Genomic DNA, 23,080 nt, shown 5'->3' with positions numbered 1-23,080 from the left:
ATATTAATGATGAATGATGAGTGAATGCAAATATGTTGGAGCAGATTAGTCTGCGTGTAAACTGCGCCACTTTCTTCAGTGTTCATGTGCAATACTGTTGTGTGCTCTTCTTTTCTCCAAGTGTGGATCAGAAACATATATGGTAGTCACTTTTGGATACTGACTGTGAAAAGTGGCACATGCGCTAGGTGCGCAAATTCAGAGCATCCCCCACACGTCTGCCTGTTTCAAAGCAGAGAGTACGTAGCACACATTATTTCACCCAAAAAGAACACATTATGATTGAGGCCATCAGCTCTTACACTGCGGCATGGCTGCTTTTGACAAGTATATTTGGATCACTCAGCCTGTATTGCTTTCTGTGTTCACAGTAGTGAGGCCACTTCTCTAAACCATGTACTGGTTACAGAGAGAAGAGAAACACCACACATGATTAGAGACTCACAGACATGAGAACTGCATTGCTGTCTGCGTCCTTGATGTGGGATTTGGTTTTCTTAGGCACAGGGAGATGGTCGCTACTAGGTCTGGATTGGACCTGATAAAGGTCAAGACTTGTACTCAGCAGGCAGGTTCTTGTTAAAAGGAACATATACCAATTTCAAATCCTAATAGCAACCCATTGAATGAATGAAAAACCTAAAGAGACAACATATCAGTGTGAGCAATATTGATAGGAAAAGCTTGGCACACCATGCTGCCAGAGGTGCCGTACTAAAGAATGAAACTATGCAGCAGCCCCTTGGTTTTGTGGATAACCTAATTTTGACCTTGCTTCGAAATGCCACTAAATATACCACCATGACTGACCTCTGGAACGTAAAACAGCTTTAACTCATTCAGTAGCATTGCCACAAGCAGACTTTCAATTAGCATTTGCTTTTCACATCAACATGGCTGCAGGCCAGAAAGGTTGATATAGAAATAACATGATCACTGTCCATGCAGCTTTTCAATAGCAGTGGTGCATTTCTACAATGTAATGTTCATACAAATCCTTACAATAAATCAATGTCGACTGCTTTCTTTATTTTCGAAATTATATTATTAAAAAAAGAAAGATTCGGAGATGAACACAGAAGGGCAATTTTGTTATTCATAACTAGGGGGTGAGTCCCCCGCATTTGCGTGCCAACACCTGATTGGGTAAACACATTTAGCGTATGCTCTTCCTTGGGGGCGGCAGGTGTGAAAAGAAGGGTCTTTACCCCTAGTTTGTGGGGTATCAGGTAATATTATCCCCACCAATAATATCGGTCGTGGGGTAAGGCCATATGCGATATTATTAGTGGGGATAATTTATGGGGTTATTGGGACCGGGGTTTGCAGGGCTGTCCCCCGCTCCATTAAAAAAATTATGGGGTTTGCAGGGATGTCCTCTGCAGGTTCAATGGTTTAATATTGCCGATAAAATATGGCGATATTCTTGTATGGCGATATTCTTGCGGGGATATTAACACGTGGAACCGACAGTGGCTCCAGAGCAGACAATGTTAGTGGCCCCGTGTGTGACTTCTCCGTTAACACAAGATGGTTTTGGCAAAGATGGGTGAGTTGCAATGATAAGTGCATCGACATATCAGTGATGCTCTGTAGAAAACATTATAATACATCGCTATGAGTTGTGGAGCAGGTGTCCTGAGATTGATAGAGAAAATGGGTGGGAGTGACCAAACTTTTAAAGCTCAAAGGAAAGTATTTTCACTTTCTAAAAGAGATTATTTCAAGATCTGTTAAAGACAAGCATGTAAAATGAGAGAAACATTTTTTACCTGCCAAGATGATCCTAGACAGGCACCCAACATTCAAAGTCTCCAAACCTAAGGATGAAGAGTGTGTGCATCATACACCATTTCTAACACTCTGGGCCTCATTCCGAGTTTGGAGGTAATCATGGTGCTATTAGCGCCATGACTACCTCCAATACCGGTACCAAGTCCGCCCTGGTTCAATGGGGACTTAACGGTCTATTCCGACCTTTGCGGGAAGAATAAATAAGATAAATAAAAGCGGCCAGATGGTGGCAAGTGCAAGGTAAGAGCAGACATAAGTACTGCTAGGGGGACTGTAGGGATACAGAATAACAGTCCCCATGTGCGTGGGTTGCCAGGGAGGCAGAGCAGGTGTGAAAAAGGCGGGTTGTGGGCCCGAGATCCAAAAGGGTGGCCAGGTAACCAGTGCAGTTTCAGCCAGGAATTTCAGCAGGGAAGAGAGGGAGAGAAAGCGGAAGCAAAGAGGAAGATTTTGAGGTGTTTCCGGAACCGGAGATGGTTCTCCTCAAGTTTTAGGGAGGCAGGAAGGCTGTTTCAGAGGGAGGCCCCTGCGGAAGTGGGAGATCGACCAGCAACTCATTGCTTGGAGAAGCGACCGATCCTGAGGGAGTTGGAGGCGGATGAGGGAAAAGCCCGAGAAGGAAGGTATTTGGGAAGAGAGAGTTGAAGGTATTGTGGGCCCAGACACCAGAAGGCCTTGTGGACAATACAGAGGGTTTTGAACTTAATCCTTGCAGCCACTGGGAGCCAGTGCAGAGATTTCAGTCCAGGAGAAATACGATCCCTGGGCTTGAGGCCAAGGACAAGTCTTGCAGTCCTGTTTTGGATAAGTTGCAGAGGGCGGAGAGTAGAGGCAGGCAGATTTAGATAGAGGCTGTTGCAATAGTCCAGCCTAGAGAGAACCAGGGCTCTGGAGACGGTGAGCTTCTAGCGGAAGGAGAGGAAAGGAATAATATCTCTGAGGAGGTACAGCTGGTAGTGTGACTTCTTAGAGACGTCAGAGATGTGAGGAGAGAAGGAGAGTGTGGAGTTGAAGATGACCCTGAGGATTTTAGCCTTGCAGGTGGGAGCAGGAAGAAGGCCAAGAGAGGCCGGCCAGAGAGCTGCAGGGAAGGAGGGAGTGGGTGTGCCGATAAGTAGAATCTCAGTCTTACTGGCATTTAGGCAGAGGTCATTGGTGGCACACCACTCCTGGATAGCAGGCAGACAGTCAGAGATGAGGGAAGGAGAGGAGGAGGCCGAGGGTAGCCTGAAAATGAGCTGGGTATCATCCGTATAGCACTGAAAATTGGGGCACAGCGTGGCGATGCGGTGGGCAAGGAGTGCCAGGAATTGGTTGAACAGCCAAGGAGAGAGGTTAGATCCATGGGGGACACTACAGTTAGAGAAAAAGATATCGGAGAGGAAGGACCCAAGTTGGACCTGGGAGGGTCGGTCGGAGAGGAAAGAAGTCAGCCACGCCAGAGCCTGACCAGTGATACACAGGTTATCAGGGAGACGGTTGAGCAGGATGGCATGGTTGACCGTGTCAAAGGCAAAAGAGAGATCAAGCAAGATGAGGACACACAGGGTGTTGGAGTCAAGGTTGGAGAGCAGGTCTTCACGGATGTTCAGAAGAGCAGTTTCCATGCTTCTGGCAGCCCTGAAGCCAGACTGATGGTCATGAAGACAACCAACAGATTCAGTTTGGAGATTAAAATGGGAGAGATGGGCAGTTTCTCCAGGAGCTTGCCCAGGAATGGAGTGATGAAGATTCGGCGATAGTTAGCCGGGCAGGAGGGGTCGGCAGAGGGTTTCTTAAGAAGAGGATGCACAAGGGAGTGCTTCAGGGGGGATGGGAAGACTGCAGTGGCAAAGGAGTGATTGCAGAAATCAGCCAGGGCAGGAGCCAGGGAGTCGATGTGGTCCTGGTCCTTGATAGTTTTGGAGGAACAAGGGTGAACCTGTTTCGACGAGACTTTCATAGATCAGACTTGTCTAGAAACCTCATCTGCAGAGAAAAGGGGAAAGGCAGAGAAGGAGGGAGGTGGGTGGCTGCAGAATGGCCAGAGGAAGAGCAGGGAATAGAGGGAGGGAGGCGATAGGAGGAGAGTGAGGCAGGATGTCCTGAGTTTTTGAAATTAAGTGAGAAGCCAGTGCCGTGCAGAGGGCCTGGGAGGGGACGGGAGAGGTAGAGACTGCGGCAGGATTGTCCAGTTCATTGCATATTTTAAAGAGTTCAGCGAGTTGTTAGATGCCGCAGAGATACGGGCTTCGATATGGGCTCTCTTCTTGGTGAGAACGGAGAGCCGGTACTGCCTTTGCAGCAGATGGCAGGCCAGTTTGTCAGAGGATAAACATGAAGTGCGCTATTTCCTTTCGGCCACCCTGCACTTGCGTTTTAGGGTGACGAGATCTGAGTCATACCAGGAGTTACACTTGGCTTTGGGCTTCAGGTGGATTTTCATGACAGGGGCAAGGATATCAAGAGTATCAGATATAGAAGAGTGGAGCATGGAGAGGGCTGTGTCAGGGTGAGAGTCAGCCAAAGGGGGAGGAGGGGGTGAGAAGGTGGCGGTGAAAGCCTCAACTGACACGCGCTTCATGGGTCGGATGACCGAGAAGGTGGGTGGCAGTGATGGAGGTGGCTTGGCCTGAGGGTTAGGGAGGGTGGGGTGGGAGGATAAGAGAAAGTGATCACTCCAGGAGAGAGTAGTGGAGAGAGGGACATAGAGGGGAAGGTCAGAGGAGACCAGAGCATCGAGAGTGTGCCCTGCAGAATGAGTCGGGCCGGAGGGGAGAATGGTGAGTGAGACAGAGTCGCAGAGGTCGCGAAAGAGTCCAGAGGGGGGACAGGAGGCTTCCAGGTGGATGTTGAAGTCTCCAAGAAGGAGGAGTTGAGTGATTGAGGCCAGTAGTGAGGAGGGGAGGTCCAGCCACTCAGAGAGGAAGGAAGAAATCTGACCAGGTCGCCGATAGATATTAGCCGCAGTAAGGGAATGGCTAGAGCAGAGAGAGAGCCGGCAGACGAGGCATTCAAAAGAGGAGTAGGTCTGTGTAGGAGTGACAGAGGCAGGAATCCACTCATATATGGAATCAACATATACAATTGTTGTTTCATAATTTTAATGCTAACATGTTTAATTCACCCATGAAAGGTTTCATGCTTGTCTAGACAGAATAGACATTAATTATTTGCTGAAAGAGCAAACGCAGGCCTCTTATATAACACCTATTACCTATGTTTCTCTAGATTTAAGGAGACTCATCCAAATAGTGTTGCAGAAACTGCATTTAGTACGAGGTACTAAGGGTCTTCTTGTTGCTTAGAACACATCCTGCCCCATCTTAAAGCCTTGTTTTCGAATGCAAGACTTTTTCACTGCTCTTTGGCAACCGCAGGTGGATTCATCTGCATGGTGACGTAATAAATGACATGACACATGTAGGAAAAGATATGATCATGTGTGAACTAAAATCCTTTTTGTACTTTCTCCTAGCATGTTGTCTGCTATGATGACTGCAGAGAACCACGTGTCGGTTTCATATAGCACATCATGATGGATTCACCCAACTTCTAAGAGCTGCAACGATATGTGTTGTTATCCACTTTCCGGTGCTGCTCAGTGCTCAGTGTATCACTGTTGGAAAGACGCAGCAGGCCTTCCAGAATCCCAGCCTGCGTCCGGCAGTTGTCTGAGATGAGCACTTAACTTACTGCGTTATCAGGTTGGGCCCTTACTCTTAGATCACGTGGCATTCTAGATGGGCAACTATCAGCAATGGGAATATAGTCAGCTGAGGGTGACATCTGGTAGACAATGGAAGGGAAGCAGAAGCTGTCTAAAATGTCAGTGAGAACCCACACATTAAATGAACCCTGCTGGTGGTAGTGGGCCAGCTACAGCTCTATGCTGAATGTGCCCCGCTGAGCACCCCTTTCTTACCACAAGCTTGGCTTTTACCATTGTCCAGCAGTGCAGGGCTGCATAAGGGAGGCAGATGGATGCATAGACAAGTTAGGCCAAAAAGAGAGATGGGGTCCTGCATCCCTCCCCGCCCTATTCACCCCTCATCAGCTCCCTCGATTGTCACGCTCCTTCCCTCCAGAGACCAGAGGAGGCAGACAAAAAGCTATAAAGCCTTATGGTGAGGTCAAGTCAGTGGACTATGACTGTCACTTTCTACTGGAGTGATGTCATAGAATGAGGATACAGCCTTTAAACATGTTTTTATGAACTAATGGTTTCCTATCTAAGCCATACAAAACAACTTAACTAAATGACATCATCCATCAGAATGTAATGCTTGTGTCTTGCCACATTATATTAGCCTGCCCACAACTATATGGATACAATAAGCACTAATTGCCTTGGCATTCAGAGCAACATAGCCGAGACTGCAGCAGCCCTTTGATACATTTCTATGTGTAAAGGTTAACAGCTTAGAAAGATAAATAGCCTTAATATACAAGCCACAAATGCGACAAAGAGACAAGATAATTAAATGCATAGCAAATGAAAATACCGTTACAGGGTCACGGGTATGACACTATGAAGGGGACCCTTCTTATTCTGGTGTAGGCAGCCTACTAGGGCAACACCAGAGCCAGATCTATCCCAGAGGTGGCATAAGGGCCTGATAGAGAACCGGTAACTGGCTCCCCGGTATCCCTGAAGATGTTTATGCTATTGGTGCCCCTTTTTCTGATCCGCTAACGATCATCTTCTGTTCTGGACAGGTCTCTTTCTCTCCTCTTTTAGGTGGTTCACGAGAGACTACTGTGACCAGGGGGGCTATGCAGCGTGTGTCTGCTCTTGGCCCCCCGTTACAAGGGGGTCGCGCTCCAGCTTGGCTCCTCAGCTGGGCATAGTGATTGCTGCAAGGTGCTTGAAGTCCTCCGGGCAGGGTCCCACTCTAGAGCTCCCCCCCTGCACGCAGGCCGGGTAATGGATGTGCACACAGCCTGGTCGCCGCTCGGACAGCAGGTCAGAGGCTCCACCTCCCCCTCAGAGATGCCGGAGCTGGCTACCGGGTGATCGTGGGGCGGCAATGACAGGGGGCCCTCCCGAGAATGCTGCACACATCTCGCTTATTGCCAGGTTCTGGTTGCTGGGAATGGGTTCAGCGCCTCGCCAGCGATCAGGCGCAGAGCACCTGACCCTCCCCCCACCCTGTCTCCAACGGGCCCGGGGAAAACACCACAGGGGTCAGTCCTTTTCCGCATGTACAGGTAGCAATCTGCACCAATATTAATTTCAAAGGTTGACCCACAGCTTCACATCGATGAAAGCTGGCTCAGGATCACAGAGCAGGGCCACAGAGGATATTACCAGGATATAGGCGTCGTTGCCAGAGCCTCTCAGGCAACGGCCACTTTAGTAAGCCGCACAACAGCGCCCCTCCCCACCTTAACGCACTATTAACCAAGATTATTTACACTATATAAATATATATAACACCAAGAAGTTTGTGGTGGGTTTGAAGAGGTTGAGGTCCCTCAGATTGTTTTGTTTCTGACATGAGGTAGCATGAAGTGTAGCGTGAGTACCTATTTAATAAAGCAGAAAATAGCGATGGAGCAAGAACATCTATACACCTTCGACTCCAGGAGGGGAGGAAGGGTGGGCGCATGTGAATATAAGCAGATACAAGCATCAGAAAGACAATTACGGTGAGTAATGCATCCCTTCTAAGACTTGTGGATCTTCTCACATCATACACTATGCATAGATTAGCGAGCAGTTTCTTGAGAAGGAAGTGGGTTGTAAGTAAGCACAGCAACAAATAGATGTTTTAGCACTGCTTGTCCCACCTGTGAATCTACTTTAGAATGTGTGTCAATGCAGTAGTGCTGAGTAAAGGTATGTAGCGAACTCCAAGTAGCTGCTTTGCAAATACGGTCTAGGGGGATGTTTCAATGAATGCTACAGGAGCTCCTGTACCTCTGGTAGAGTGAGCTCTTGGTGTGAAAGGCAGGGTCTTTTTGATAATGAATAGCATAGTTGTATGCACTTGACTATCCATCTGGAGATATCGTTCTTTGAAATGTGATCCCCTTTCTGCCAGTTGCTATGGAAACAAAGAGTTGGTTTGTTTTCCTTATCGGCTTTGTTTTGTTTATGTAGTACAAGATCACCCTCCTTACAACTAGTGTATGGAGGTTCCTTTCATCTGAGTTAAATGGATTTTGTAAAAAAAAGTAGGTAGTTCAATGGATTGGTTGACATGGAACTTGGATATGAATTTAGGTGAAAACCTAGGATGTGATCTAAGGACCACCTTGTCCTTCTGGATTATGAAAGAAAGGGTCTTGTACAGACAGTAGCTGTAGCTCACTAACCCGTCTAATCGAAGTGATGGCTACTATAAAGGCAGTCTTGTTGTTTAAGTGTTTTAGGCTGGCTTTGTGCATAGGCTCAAATGGCGGACCCTGTCACGACCCTCAGCCCTGATCCCCACTGGCAAGCCCATTGGCCAGGTGGAATTAGGGCTCGGATCACTAATAAGGCCTGGCATCCTGGCGCCTTTGACACCAGGCTCATCAGTAAGGAAAGACATCTGCTTGAGGAACTACTTTATTTAGGCTTTCAGCCAACATGGAGGCATCCACATAGCTTGATTCCTAGAACCAAACTATGCGGTCTAGTGTTTTGGGTGTGGTGGCCTAGGGACTACTTTACCTGGACTACTTTACAGTGGATATTTAAACCACACCCGAACAAGACAACACGCTTCGCGTTACTTAGCTTCTAGCAACATGACGCTCACCGTGTCCAGCTTTCTCACGAGCCTGGTGAATTCTGGACCTGCAGAAAAACCAAGAACATCGTTAGCAGCAGAATCTTTCCTGCATTCATCATCCTTCACTGCTCGCAGCTCCTGGGCAGCTCTGTTGCTGGAGTTAACCGCCCGGATCGAAGGACCTGGGAAATGGAGAAAGACATCATTAAAGGAGGTAGTGGAGACATTACAACCACAAAGCGCTTAAAGATTTACCTGGTTGGTTGCTTTCCGGCCGGCAAAGCTCCAGAACTCCATCTGCGTTGGGAACTCACCGCGACCTACGAAAAGAGAAAAGCACAGGTCAGTGAGGACAAGACATCGCTGCGCTACGCAAAGCGCCTCCTTACCGCATCATAGCGCTAAAGCGCGCCATCCTCTCCCGTTGAGAACCAGCATATCCAGTTCTCCAAGCGGACACTCCGCGCTCCTAGGGAGATAAAAAAAGAGACATTAGAACAGAGAAAAGGCATGCAAGAATTACGACGCCATCAATCGCAATAAGACCTACCTGAAAGACACTACAAGGGCAGCAGTCAGTGAAGTAACTGGACCGCCCGCGCCCACAAAAGACAACGCGCCCCTGCCCAGAGAGCAGGACGGAGAGCCCACTGATTCTGACAACCAGGTGAGAAGAGAACCTGGAGGGGCTGGAAACACAAGGGAGGTGGGGGAAAACTTACCTTGGTCACCCAGTCCTAATATAGTCTTCATTTACAGGCGGAATCCCATCGACACCAAGACCACACCAGGGAATCATTGGGAAGGGCACCAACGACCAACTGGCTGGGTGGCGTCCCCGTGGATACCAGGTGAGCGTAACAGACCCATGAGTTTTGAGAGCACAACATTGAGGTCCTAACCCGGTTTAGGGTTAGAAATGGGAAGATAGTCTCTTTACTCCTTCCATAAAAGCCTTAATAACTTTCCAAGACACCTTGTTTTGTGGAGTGGTGTACACGGACAGAGCCGCTTGGTGTACTTTGATGGAGTTAAATACTAGGCCAGAGTCTAGTAGGTAAACCATGTAGTGTAGAATGTTGGAAGGGGAATATTCAATTGGATTTAAGGATTGTGACTGGTACCATATTACAAACATTTTCCATTTGTTAAAGTAATAGTGTCTGTTGTTGGGTTTGCGTGCCTCCTTTAGGATATCCATACACCTTTGAGGATGCTTTAAGTGCCCGAACTCTATGGCTGCTAAGTTCATAGACTGAGGATGTGGATGGAGTGTTGTCCCCCATGTTGGGATAGCATGTTGTAGGGCACAGGGGTTTGGTTGGTTTGCACATCGCCAGTTTGAGCAAGTGTGTAAACCATGGTTGTCTTGTCCACATTGGAGCTATCAGGATTAGCGTGGCTTGTTCCTGGTGAATATTGTGCACTATTCTGCTGAGGAGTGGTGTTGTGGCGGGGGGGAGCGTAAGCACATTTTCCTGACCAACCCATCCACAGGGCGTTACCCTTGGACTCTGGTTGGGGAAACCTGGATGCAAAGTCTGGGCATTGTTTGTTTTGGCTTGTGTTGAACAAGTCTAAAGGGGGATAACCCCACAGAGATAATACTTTGTCAATAATATTTTTGTTGAGCTGCCACTCATGTACTTCTGGAAGAACATTTCTGCTCAGAGAATCTGCTAGAGCATTGAGTTCCCCTGGAACCTGTTCAACGACTAGGCACATGTTCCGTTTTAGTGCCCACTTCCAAATTGTTTGGGACAGTCTGGACAGACTTGTAGAGTGTGTGCCTCCCTGTTTGTGTATGTAGAACATGGCAGTTCTACTGTCTGGCCTAGTAGATGCTCCTGGAAAGATTGCAGAGCCTTGAGAACTGCTAGAAGTTCTAGAAGGTTGATGTGGTGTTGGGCTGTAGTGTGTGTTCAAGGCCCATGAACTGCATGGTGAAGGAAATGGGCTCCCCATCCAGGGAGTGAGGCATCCGTCGTTAGTATCGGTTGAACTGGGGGATTGCAAAAGGGTTTTCCTTTCAATAGATTGTCTTTGGAACACCAGCAAAGAGGCTGTACCAGGGTTCATGGAACAACCACTAGATTGTCCCATTGTCTGCTTGTCTGAGACCACTGCTTTGCTAATCACTCTTGCATTGGGCATATGCGCAGCCGCGCGCGTGAACTCGGTAGATGCATGAGGCCATCATCCTGAGTAGGCGCACTGCTTTGGGTACGGTTATCTGGCGACCGGCTAGATAGGAGGGGAAGACTAGACCTTCACTTGTCTTTATAATTGCACCCAGGAATTGTTTTGTTTGACTGGGATGAGACTTGATTTTTTCTCGTTCATGGAGAAACCGAATTGGAAAAGAAGGTTGATTGCTCTGTAGGTGTTGAATTTTCAAATTTGATGAGGGGTCTCCTCTGTTTTCAGCCAGGCGTCTAGATAAAGGTACACGGGGATGGACTCTGCTAAGGTGCGCTGCCACTACTGCTAGCACTTTTGTGAACACCCTTGGAGCCGAGGCTATGCCAAAGGGGAGCACCTTGAATTGGTAGTGTTCTTACACAATATGGAAGCGCAGGTATTTTCTGTGCACTGGGAACATTGAAATATGAAAGTATGCATCTTTCATATCCAATGTTACCACGTGTAGTCCCCCTGCTTTAGAATGGGAATCACTTCCTGAAGGGTTGTCATGTGAAATGATTGTGGCTTGACGTGTTTGCTGTGCGCAGCTCTAGTACAGAGCACATTGTTAGGTCTTTCTTTGGCACAAGGAAGTACGTTGAATAAATACTGTTATTTACCTGGGTGGCTGGGACGATCTCTATGGCGTCTTTCTCCTGCAGGGCTTTCACTTCCTCCAATAATATACGCATCTCTTCTGGTGTCCGTCATTTTCTTGTGCTTTGGCAGGTGGCTGGGTTGCTTTTGTAGAAGTTCTATCCAATAGCCAACCGCCACGGTGGACTACACCCACTTGTCTAACGTGACCTCCTCCCATGCGTGGGTGAATTGTGAGATGCAACGTCCTACTGAGGTGGCATGGAGGGGCCCTGGAGCGGGGTGTCACTGTTTGGGTGGGGTGGAGCCTTTGGTTGAGGAGGCTCTAGCTCTGCACCTTTTATAGCTTCTTTGAAAATTCAAGGAGGATTGTCCCTGTGAGTTTCCCCTGGATGATGATTGGTTACCCTGACTGTAACCAGAGCAGCGTGGAGGGCCCTGCCCACGAAACCTACTTGTGTTGGAATACCCCCTTTGCACAAATGGCTTGTTGGACAGCTGCCCAAGATATTTTCGGGTGCCATACTCTTCTTTGGCGCTTTTAAGGGCATCCTCAACCGCTTTACCGAACAGTGCATGTGGTTCAATATGCATGTTGAGTAACGTGGCCTGTGTTCGAAGTTTAAAACCGGAATCCCTAAGCCAGGCATGATGCTTAATGAACGTGTCTTCAGCTATGATAAGGCCTGCATTGTCCGCAGCATCCAGGTGTTTTTTTAGGATCTCGTTGGCTACCTGCTTGCCTTCGGTTACAGTGTATAGGAGCTGAGATTTTATGGGCTCTGGGACTGTCTCAATTTGTAGTTGCAGTTTGTCCCACTTATGGCAAATGTAGCTAGCCAAAAGGGTAGTATTATTGGCTATCCTAATCTGATAGGCAGCCGAGGAAGCCAACTGTATAAATCGTTTTACTCTCTGTTTCTGGTGGAGCCTTTGCAGAGGCTAGAGGTGCGCCTGCCCTTTTCCTAGTTGTGGTAAACACCAGGGAATCGGATTTCAGCGGACCCCTGATGTGTAGAGGGTTGGCAGGGGCCATTCTGAACACCTTCTCCATGCGAGGATTGACAGCTCATGTTAGGTTTGGTGTTAGGAGAGAGGGTTGAATGCATCTCTGAATAGACTGCATGAGGGGAACGAATTGTGTTGTGAACTTCTTGTCTCCAAGAATGTCTTCTACAAAGTCCTTATCAACTTGGGCCTCCTGGGTGTATATGTTGAAATGTTATGCAGCTTTGAGTAGTAGCTCATTGTTTTATACCGGGTTGTCGACTGGGGAGTCACCCACTGGTTGATCTTGATGGTACGGTGACTGGATAACGTAGATGTTGTCATTGCCGCAATATTGGTCTTGGTCACCCTGGTGCTGATCATACTGGTCCCCTTGATCTTCTTGAGAGCCAGGATCATGTGAACCTCAGGTGTCTACAAAATATAATTTCTGAGAAAGGGTGGGGGAGCTGAGGGATAGCCTGTCTCTGGGTGGAGATGCTGGGCTGAAAAGTGTCCAGATGTGCCTTCTTGGCTGCTGGTTCATTCCTAGCTACTACTGTGTGTGATGTGAAGGCTAAACAGTTCTGCAGGGTGCCTGTCAATTAATGAGCTTGGAAATATTGAAGTGGGAGTGTCCTGTAAGGGTGTAGGCTAGATGGTAAAGGTGTCGAATTTTTTGTGGATTTCAACGTCTTGGATTTTAAAACAGGGCCCAGGATGTGTTTCTTAATCAGTTCTCTCATTTTTGAGGTAGTGGAAGGGGTCGTCGAATCGCCTTTCGGTGCATACCTTTCGGCGTGCGAAAGGGCATCTGTTTTATGAGCGGTGTCAGTAACGGACTTGTGGTCTGTTTCGGAAGTCTGTCATGTGGTGAAGGTGAGCGTGATGGCCCAGATGACAGGGATGTTTTCAAGGACCTTTCCTTTGACACTGCGTGGCTTTCAACGATCGACAGCATGGTCGACGGTCGGCCGTGGGATGTGTGCTTGATGTGGTGTGAAGTGTGCGTGCTTGAGTCGCCGGGTGTAGTTTCCGTAACAGGACGGCTGGCCTGCTTAATGGAGTTGGGGGCTTGCAAGTGGGAGTTTGTCAAATCCGGTTCGCCCTCTGCTTCACTTAGGGCACTGACGTTGCCATCATGGAAGCTCCTTCCACGACAATGGAGGCCTCGGCCTGAATGGTGTGGGCAGCCCAGCGTTTTGTTCAATGGTCCTTCAATGTCTTTGATTAAAAGAGCTTGCAGGATTTGCAGTTCTTATTGGGGTGAACCCGTGGGAGACTGTGATTACACACACTGTATGTGTCTACCCAGGGGTACTTCCTATTGCAGGACGGACAAAACCTAAAAGGTGTATTTTCCATGATTAGTGGAAAAGGCAGCATGGCGAAGAGAAGGAAATGAGAGGGAAGAGATTATGCTTTCTCTAAAAGGAGAGGAAAGTATGGCCTCCCCCCCACTCTCCCTACTGTGATGGGCTGAAGTCCAGGTGAGGCCTGTGTATGCCGCTGTCCGTGTCCATTGAGACGATTGTTCGGTCATCGTCGACATTGGCTCCGTCTGTCGAAATCCGCTGCAGATGAGCAATGGGCGGTTAGTGAAAGAATAGTAAGAAAATCTATAATAAACTTTTCCTAATCAAAGGCATCAGCCTGAATCACTCCGCAAACTAACGTCTGACTACAATGGCGGAAAAAAACAATATAAGGGACCTTGACACATGAAGGACCATGGGTACAATAGATGCCACTCTAGGGTAGTATTACTGACACGCCCAGTCAACATCCCTTTTTGAGTTTCGAAAACAAAATCATGTAACACTGCGTGACTACCACTAGATGTCGGCCTATGAATAGCATGTGATCTAAGCAGATCCACAAGCCTCAGAGAGAGAGAGGAAGCGAGAGACAGTAGGGTGGGGGAGAGTAGAGGCAGGAGTATTTTGGGGAGGAGTGAGATCTTGAAGGAAGTGGATAAGATCATAGGTGACGAGCCTAGGGAAAGAGGAGTGAGGTAAAGGTTGCTAGATGGTCATGTGGGGGAAAAGGGCACCAGGGAAATCAAACTACCCCACTAGGTGACCTAGGAAGCCCCGATGGGAGTCAGAGAGATACGCCCATGGTCTTTAGGACCTCTCTAGGATATGGTTAGACCAGACCTAAGGGATAACCTGGCTATAGTGAATTTGCATTGCAATAAGACATGTTGGAATAGGACGACAGGGCTAGGGAGGTGGGAGGGAAAGGTGAACAGGAACCCCACCTAGACTGTGAGCCCCAATTGCCTGTTTTTGTAAAACCTTTTGTTGTATTAATTAATGATAACATTGGATTTGTCTTGTGACTCATTGAGAACCTTATTAACCTAGGGTTTGCATTTGAGGAAGTATTGAGATGGGTGGCCCACAGAGAGACTATAGCTGGAAGAGATCTCATGGTGAATGGCCCAAGATCTACCGCATGGTAAGCCTGTGAAGCCAATCTACCTTTGATCTTCATCCCTTAAAAACGTGGCTATAATATGATATTCACTGTGGTATGATTTGGTAGGTTGCTGATAATTCCATTTTAAAAGTCCTACGAAAATCCAAGGTGGCAATGAGTCACGGTACACATCCCTCTGCTTAATCATGTTGACTCATTTAAACCTTAAATTGGGCACATTTGAACAATGTTGCCCATTAAAGACCATTGTTCAATGAAATGGGCAGATTGCTGACTTTCAGAGAGAGCCGGTGTTAAAATGTATATGGTGTGGGCCGCTTTTTGCAAATTTTTCGCCAGCGTTCCCTTTTCAACTTGACGTTAATCTGGTGGGTGAAGTTATGGGCGCAAAGAACAGCATAACTAGAGACCAAAGGCTTTGCTTTCTACGTCTATCCAGGGGAGCAATCAAGCAATATGTCATATAATATTCCAATATAAAGTGCCTGGAACGCTGAGGAGGCTCTTTTTAAAAATAAATAGGCAATTTTATGGACAAGTCCTAGGTTTTATCAATGTTTACATTTATGATATTTTCTTTTAATTGAGGCAAGATAAAATATGTATTACATCGACATTCGGGCCCCTCCGAAAGCCCACTACCAAGGCGACTTCCTGCCTGGCCCTGTCAGCCATTACACTATCAGCCACTGCTCCCTGCAGCAAATGCCCCATCACCATGCCTGACCAGCCCTGACGAAAAGGAGCAGACCCTGCAACCCACACAGGAGGTAAGCACCAAAGTGCATCCTCGCCACTCAACCCAGATGATGCCAGAACCCACTCCGTGGGCCTGCACTGCAGCCCGGCCTGGGAAAGCGAGTTCCAATCTAATATGGCCGCCGTCGTAACTCCACAGATGCCTAGGGCCAGCTGGCCCGCCTATATCATTGCGGATTGGCCGCACCATCATTCTTTTGTGCCTGTGAGGGAGCGCCAGCAGGCAAAGCCGGCCCCCTCCAAAGGCCCTCTACTAAGGCTACTTCCTGTCTGGCCCTGTCAGGCCGCTGGAGGCGAGGGGCCTGTTATTTTCCTGGAGCAAGCAGAGGACCATTCGGGTAACCAGCTGCTAATCCCGGCCCCGCACATGTCCAATTTACTAGTGGATCCATTAAGTCTTTCGCCCTCCAGCTTCCTACCTGATGCGCTGCCGCTTCACCTGTCACCCAAAAACCCCCCATGCAACGTGGTCGCGGTTGAAGCCGCTCCACTGAACCAGTGTTCCCTTTGGGAACGAAACATACTCCTGACTATACGTACTGCCAGCATACAACCCCCGTGGATTACCCACACCATTACAGGAACTCCACGCCCCGGCCCTCAGGTCACAACACGCCTGCGCACACGCGCCTCTGCAATCAAAATAGGTTTCAGGATGCACGCCTACCCGTTCACTGCTCACTGCCCAGGCCAGGTTCACCCTATGCGCACCACACTTGCGACCCCCTCATCAATGCCAGCCGTAAGCTCACACTTTCAACAGAGGTCGACAGATGCACTTCAAATACTCAAGCTCCAATCACCTTGTATGAGCCCACACCCATTGCTAACACTTCGGATGGACCCTGTCTACCGGAGCCCAATGCTGATATTGGGGATGTGTCCTGCCTACCTGAGCCCACCGTTGATACCATGTATGAGCCCTGCATATGTGAACCCACTGCTGATACCATGTATGAGCCCTGCCTACCTGAGCTCACTGCTGATACCATTTATGAGCCCTGTATATGTGAACCCACTGTTGATACCATGCATGAGTCCTGCATACCTGATCCCACTGTTTATATCATGTATGAGCCTTGCCTACCTGATCCCACTTCTGATATTATGTATGTACCATCCCTATCTGAGCCCACTGTTGATCCCAGTGCTGATATTATGTATAAGCCATGCCTACCTGATCCCACTGTTGATACCATGTATGAGTCCAGCCTACATGAGCCCACGGCTGATATGCTGCATGAATCGTGCCTACCTGAGCCTGCCACCATTACCTGCATTACCTCTGCGCCCCAGAACCAGCCACTATCACGGCATCTGTCCCCACATCAAAGCAGACTGCCACAAGCCCTCTAGAGCCAGAGCATTCTACCGAGCCGAACCCCCTAGTCTTAGCCCACAACACAATGTCCCCTGGCCCTATGAATTACATAACTGCAACCGCAACTAATAATAGCCCTAGATCAGCCAACATCCCTGGAGGTCTGATCAACTCTAGATACCTCCCAGCACATGCCCTCGACATCTCAGATCGCAGCACCTCCAACCAACTCGACCTACTAGCCGTCATGGAAACGTGGCTGCACGCAGCCGCCGGCCCGTCCCTCTCACTAGCTATCGCTGAGGTCTATACCATTTTCAGAAAAGACAGACCTCTTGCCAAAGGAGGAGGTGTGGCCCTTATCGCAAAAATGCACATGACCATTAGAGAATTGCCAAGCCAAACCATCCATTCAGGAGAATTGCTCTCGATCAAACTCTTGTTCCTCGATACTGCCTCACCATCCACATCATATACAGACCACCAGACCCAGCACAGTCCCTCAATGAGGGCATCGCCATTCCTTCTCGCTAACAATGCTAAATCCTCCTCCAGAATTATCACTTTGGGCAACTTCAATGTAGGCTTTAATGACTCGGCAGATGCTAACGCACTGGCTATAACTAACATGATTCAATCGCTAGGATTCACGCAGCACATCACCCACCCCACGCACAACAAAGGTTGCACGCTAAACTGGTTGACAGATATGAGCGGTAGGACACACATCACCTCCAACTATCCTTGCCAATGGTCTGACCACAACGTCATCACATTCTCTATCCCAAAATACACTTCACCCAAAGCTCTACCGCAACTGGCCCCTACCTTGCGTTCAAGAAATACACACATCACCCCAGAGAATATTCTCCCAATGTTACACCATATCACAGACATCAAGACTCAGCCTGCGACCCCAACCTTATGGTAGAGCTTAACAATAATACTCTCCTTCTAGCTATAGACAAAGTCGCTCCACTGAGCACAAGCAAAACAAAACCAACAGCTCACCTAAATTCCTGGTAAACACCAAACATCAAAACTCTACGGTCCACCAAGCAAGCTGCAGAGGCCACTCGGAAAACCAGGCCTTCAAAAGCTAATAATAACCAGTTCCTCACAGTAGCAAAAGCTACAAACAGGCCATTCTCCAAGCGAAGAGTTTTACCTACAAGGAATGCATAGCTAAAGCCAAAACAGGCACAAAAGAAAATTGCCTCAAGGACACCACATGGTGCACGAATATCCAAAAGGCACTCCTGGACAAAATCACCCAACTACAAAACAAAATTGTCTCACCAAAAAAAAAAAGGCTCCTACTGGATACTCCAGCTGACATTGACACCTCGCTCAAACCCAACAAATTATTTGAATTCAGACCAGTCTCGATACTAGAAGTCACCAAAATCATTAAACACCTGAAACCCTCGAGATGCCAAAGCAAAATCTGCCATGCCCCCTTTTTTTAAGGACTGTGTAGCAGAACTCGCCCCTTTCATCACATCACTCATCAACAACTCCTTTATACAAGGTGTCGTCCCAAACAAAAGAGGCCTGGGTCCTCCCGCTCCTAAAAAACCCTCACTAGACCCTAACATCCCTACCAACTACCGTACCCTTCCTCCTCAAAATCCAAGAAAGAGCAGCATACTTGCAAATACCGGGACACTTTGGGTCGAGCAACCTCCTCGGCCTACACCAGTCTGGCTTCCGTCCAGGACATAGCACAGAATCAGCACTCTTAGATATGAAAATCCAAATGGATGAGAACATAGATCATGGGAACCTAGCCATCCTACTCCTTCACGACCTCTCCTCAGCAATTATAGTGAACCACAAAATCATATGCCAACATCTCTCTTCTGCAGCCCACTTCTCTACCAAAGCCATAGCCTGGATCGAATCCTCCCTATCCGATCGCACAATGAGGGTTTTTCCCAACCTAGTGACTGCTACTCTAGCCCCAGTCCTTTGTGGCATGCCCCAAGGCTTGTGTGTATCACCAACACTTTATAACATTTTAACTAAGCCCCTGTTCGACCTCCTGGACGAACAAGCATCTCCTACACCAACTATGCAGACGATGCGCAAAACCTCCTGCTTATCCCCAGGAACTACAACAAGGATACTAATGCCCTCAACAAAATATATCAAATCATCCAAGCATGGATGGCACAACATGAACTTTGTCTAAATGATGATAAAACAGGACTCCTATTCCTAGGAACCAAATCCTGACTAAACAAATTGGATGGCGACCACAAATCTTTCACCATAGATGGGAACCCCATCACCATCCTGAAGGAAGTGAACACCCTAGGGGTCTATCTGGACTCCTCGCTCTATCTAACTGGACAAGTTAATGCAACGGCCTCCGCAGCAGCCTACAGAGCTAAAAGCACTGATGCCTGCAGAGCATTCTTAACGTCAGACAACTGCATCACACTAGCGAGAGCCCTCATTCAGCCCAGTCTAGATTACTGCAATGCCCTCTTTGCAGGCTCCTCCAAAAGCAATATCAAAAAACTTCAAGTCATCCAGAATAATGCCCTAAGAGCAGCATTGAACATCCCAAAGAAAGAACACATCTCTGCCGTCAGACGCAATGTCAACTGGTTACCTGTCCAAGAACGCAACAGATTCAAAACTCTTTCTATCATGCATAAGTGCCTAAATAACACGGCCCAAAGTACTGCTCCAACAAATTTGCCAAACCCCACTCTGACAGACCCACCTTGGCCACTACCTGGCACCTCCTCGCCTCTCCCAAATTCAAACGAGCAAAGGTAGGGGGCCGCAGCTTCCCAGGCGCGGCTGCCAAACAGTGGAATGCCCTCCCTCTGTCCCTTAGATCTGACCCTTCCTTCTGGTCCCTGCCTATAAAATACTTAAAACCTGGTTCTTCACACAAGACGACTCATAGATCACACTGTCAAGCTCTCTTCCTGTTCCTCCCATTTCTGTTCATTTGTTTCATTACTGTATTCTACCTCATGTATGTACTGCAACTAGCGCCCAGATGCCCTCGGGTTCGGCGCACTCTACAAATGCCAAATAAATAAATAATCAACAAGGGAATACATTTTAGGTTGACTGGAAGAATTTGACAGTATTAGAATAATTTTAGATTCTATGTATGCATTATAACATGTGTCATTCATATATGAAAACTGGCACATACAATTGAATTGTATGACTGTTATTGTTCTTTGCATATGTTTTATACATGATTTAAGGAAAAATACCAAAATGAACATTAGCACCCTTGGTGGGAGGAGCAGCCAATCAGGTTCCTTGAATCGCATGCTGAAACTGCCAGTCTTAGCTTGAGTTCCATAGAACCCGAAGGCTGCTTCCCCTGCCCCGCAGCACCATCTTCCCCCATCCTCCCTTATCTTTTTTATTTCATGTTCCTCCTACCCCACGGACCTCTTTCATCGGCAGCCCCTCTGCGACTCTGCTGCCGTTCCGTGGCCACCATGTAAATGGAAGAGGGGCTCCGTATGGAGGCCAGCCGTCCATATCCATAGTGGCCATCTTTAGACAGGATTTGTATTCAATGAACTGAACGCTGCATGCGTCCCGTTCAATGCATGAAAATACTTTCTTTTTACATGCCGGGTTCCCAGGGTGCTAAAAGCCTTAAAACCCTCCTCAGCGGGCCGGATCGGGTCTTATCACACATGGACCCTTGTTTAAAGCCCTTGTTTCGTTCAGGCCTTGAAATCTGACCCTGGGCCAATAAGACTCGAACCGCCCACAGGATCGGGTTTTAACGCTATATTGTTGGCCGATTCACTCTTGTGATATCCATTGATGGTCTTGAGTTATGGAAAGGTATTATGAACTTGTAGAAACGCATCACATTGTTCCCATGAGTAAGGTTTTAATTACCCTCAAAAATGATTATTTTCGGCATGGTAATTACAGAATTCATGTGTGTATATATATATATGTATCTTACGCTTTTCTACATGAATCAAAAATACCAAATAAATAAATGTCAAAAACTGAAAAACTGACAGTACTAAGAGCATTTCATCATTACCTTCAGTCTTGTCTTCATATTAACAGGGAGTTTAGGAAGATTAGGACAATTGCCTTGCACTATTAATCAGAAACAACCAAATTGTGTTGAACGTTTACCTGCTGAAGGGGGACCAACCAGCACTGCACACGCTTCTGCCAGAAGCACCAACCCGATGGCACTGGAGAACCTCTTTGTTCCAACAATGGCCATCAGGACCTCGAATTGCAGCGCCCCCACCATCCCGTAGGAGATGCCAAAGAAGATGCAGAAAGCCACCAGCCCGCCGTACGAGTCAGCCATGGAGCTCATGAGGTCTGTGAAGCCATTGAACAGCATTGCAAAGCTGAAGAGGTAGACGCAGCGGGGACGCACCCATTGCAGGCCAGCGATGACTCCGCAAGTTGGCCGGGCAAAGATGTCCACAAACCCAAGGATGGAGAGCAAGAAGGCAGCTTTCGTGTCTTCCACGCCCATATCCTTAGCTGAGCTAACAACGAACACAGGCGGCACAAAGAGGCCGAGCACCATGATGGAGGCTGCAATGGTGTAGATGACAAAGCCCCGGTCTTTGAAGACGCTGAAGTCGAGAAGTTTCTTGGGAGCCTTCTTTTCGGTTACTTTTGCAACCTCGGATGTCTTTGGAGGTTCCAGAGGCCTCATCAGTGCTCCACAGGCACAGCAGTTGAGAAGCAGCCCCCCAAGAATAAGAAAACCACCCCTCCAGCCATAGTGAAATTGGAGCACTTGACCCAGTGGAGACAGGGTGCAGAGGAACACTGGGCTTCCTGCGGCGGCAAGCCCGTTAGCTAAGGGCCGACGCTTGTCAAAGTATCGATTCAGCATGATCAGTGAGGGCTGGAAGTTGAGTGCCAGCCCTAGGCCTAGAACAAAATAGATATGTTAAGTATCTGAACCAATATTCATTGCAATCAAACAGCATAAGTCAACCAAACTGCCCTTGACTCTCCTCCCACCTCCCTGCTTCAAGGTATTTAAAGAGTGCTCTCTCCCACTTCAGCTCACATGATGTCTCAAAGTTCTTCACATCTCTGTCCTAGATCCTCATTGATTACAACTCTCACTCAATTTCATCGTAATTTCCCAATACCCTCCCATCCGCCGCGCCTCACTATCTCGAGAGTATCTCTGCCCGCATGCTATTTTGATGTGGGCAGAGATGCTTTGGGTTCCTATGTGAATATTTTCTGAAACTGCAACAAAGTAAGCTTATTCCAATACATAAAAGCTGTCTGCCACACACAGACATGGCAGGATGCATTTTACAATTCACTTTGACGGGGTCCGCCTGGATCTTCATATCACAATTACAGCATCTGTCTAACCAAGTCCAGAAGACACGGAGGTGACTGCTTGTGTATGGTGGCCTGCATGCTATTTTTGAGGCCAATCAAAATTACACTCCTGTTTGAATTGTGCCTATTTTAAAATATTACTGTTAATGTCTGTAAGGCTTAGTAATTGTATATGTTACCTTAACTATTGATTTCAGATGGGCACTCAGGGCCTGCATTCTCAGCCCTCTACTGATGATGGTGGCGATTCATGACATTAATTCTAAAAAATATAGGGTTATAGTGGAAATATAGCAATTATTCCTGGTTTAAAGGGAAAATCTGGGCTTGTACGGAACATTTCTGATTTTTATGGCAAATCTAGAGATGTACTGATAATTCCCGATTCACAAGATGAATCTGCGCCTATACGGATTATTTATTTATATATTTATAGCAGCGCACATAGCCCGGGGGCATCTAGGCGCTAGTTACAGGGTCAAGGCAAAGGTCAATAGTACAGTGGTAATCAGTTGAAAAGGTGGCTTTTCAGTTTCTTTCTGAAAGTCTGGCAGGAGAGATCCGCCCGTAGGAGGGTTTGCGCCTAGAAACACGTGTGTACAGGCGCGCTATCAATGCCATATCATGTTATATAATAAGTGCAGAGGGAGATTTTTCCAAAGGGTCGCAGGCCGGATTGGGAAACTAGCTACTCCTGCTCTTTTGCGGTTATCTCTCAGAGTTTCCAGGCGATGTTTGTAGACAAGGGCCTCATCACGACTTTGGCGGTAACCCTTAAATCCGGCGGTAGCGCTATTACCGCCGGATTTAAGGGTCCGCCAAATCAGGACTTCGGCGGATTTCGCCCCAGCTCCAAGCTGTGGGGAAATCCACCGAAAATTCGCGCTCATACCGCCGGCGGATTTCGAATGGGCTCAATGGGGAATGGGGATTAACATTACCGCCGAAC

General features: G+C 47.8%; 1 protein-coding gene across 1 annotated transcript in view; it reads right to left on the bottom strand.

Moving 5' to 3' along the window:
- SLC16A3 (solute carrier family 16 member 3) overlaps window positions 1-23,080 on the bottom strand; it is a 162,780-nt gene that overhangs the window by 25,948 nt on the left and 113,752 nt on the right. The window contains exon 4 of the mRNA XM_069655329.1: window positions 20,935-21,699. Within this exon, the coding sequence (XP_069511430.1) occupies window positions 20,935-21,699 (765 nt within the window). The remainder of the gene's footprint in view (window positions 1-20,934; window positions 21,700-23,080) is intronic.

This window comes from Ambystoma mexicanum, chromosome 3q, assembly GCF_040938575.1.
Source record: "Ambystoma mexicanum isolate Mex_15411 chromosome 3q, UKY_AmexF1_1, whole genome shotgun sequence".
In the NCBI taxonomy this organism is placed as follows: domain Eukaryota; kingdom Metazoa; phylum Chordata; class Amphibia; order Caudata; family Ambystomatidae; genus Ambystoma; species Ambystoma mexicanum.
This window is presented reverse-complemented; position numbering and strand designations above follow the sequence as displayed.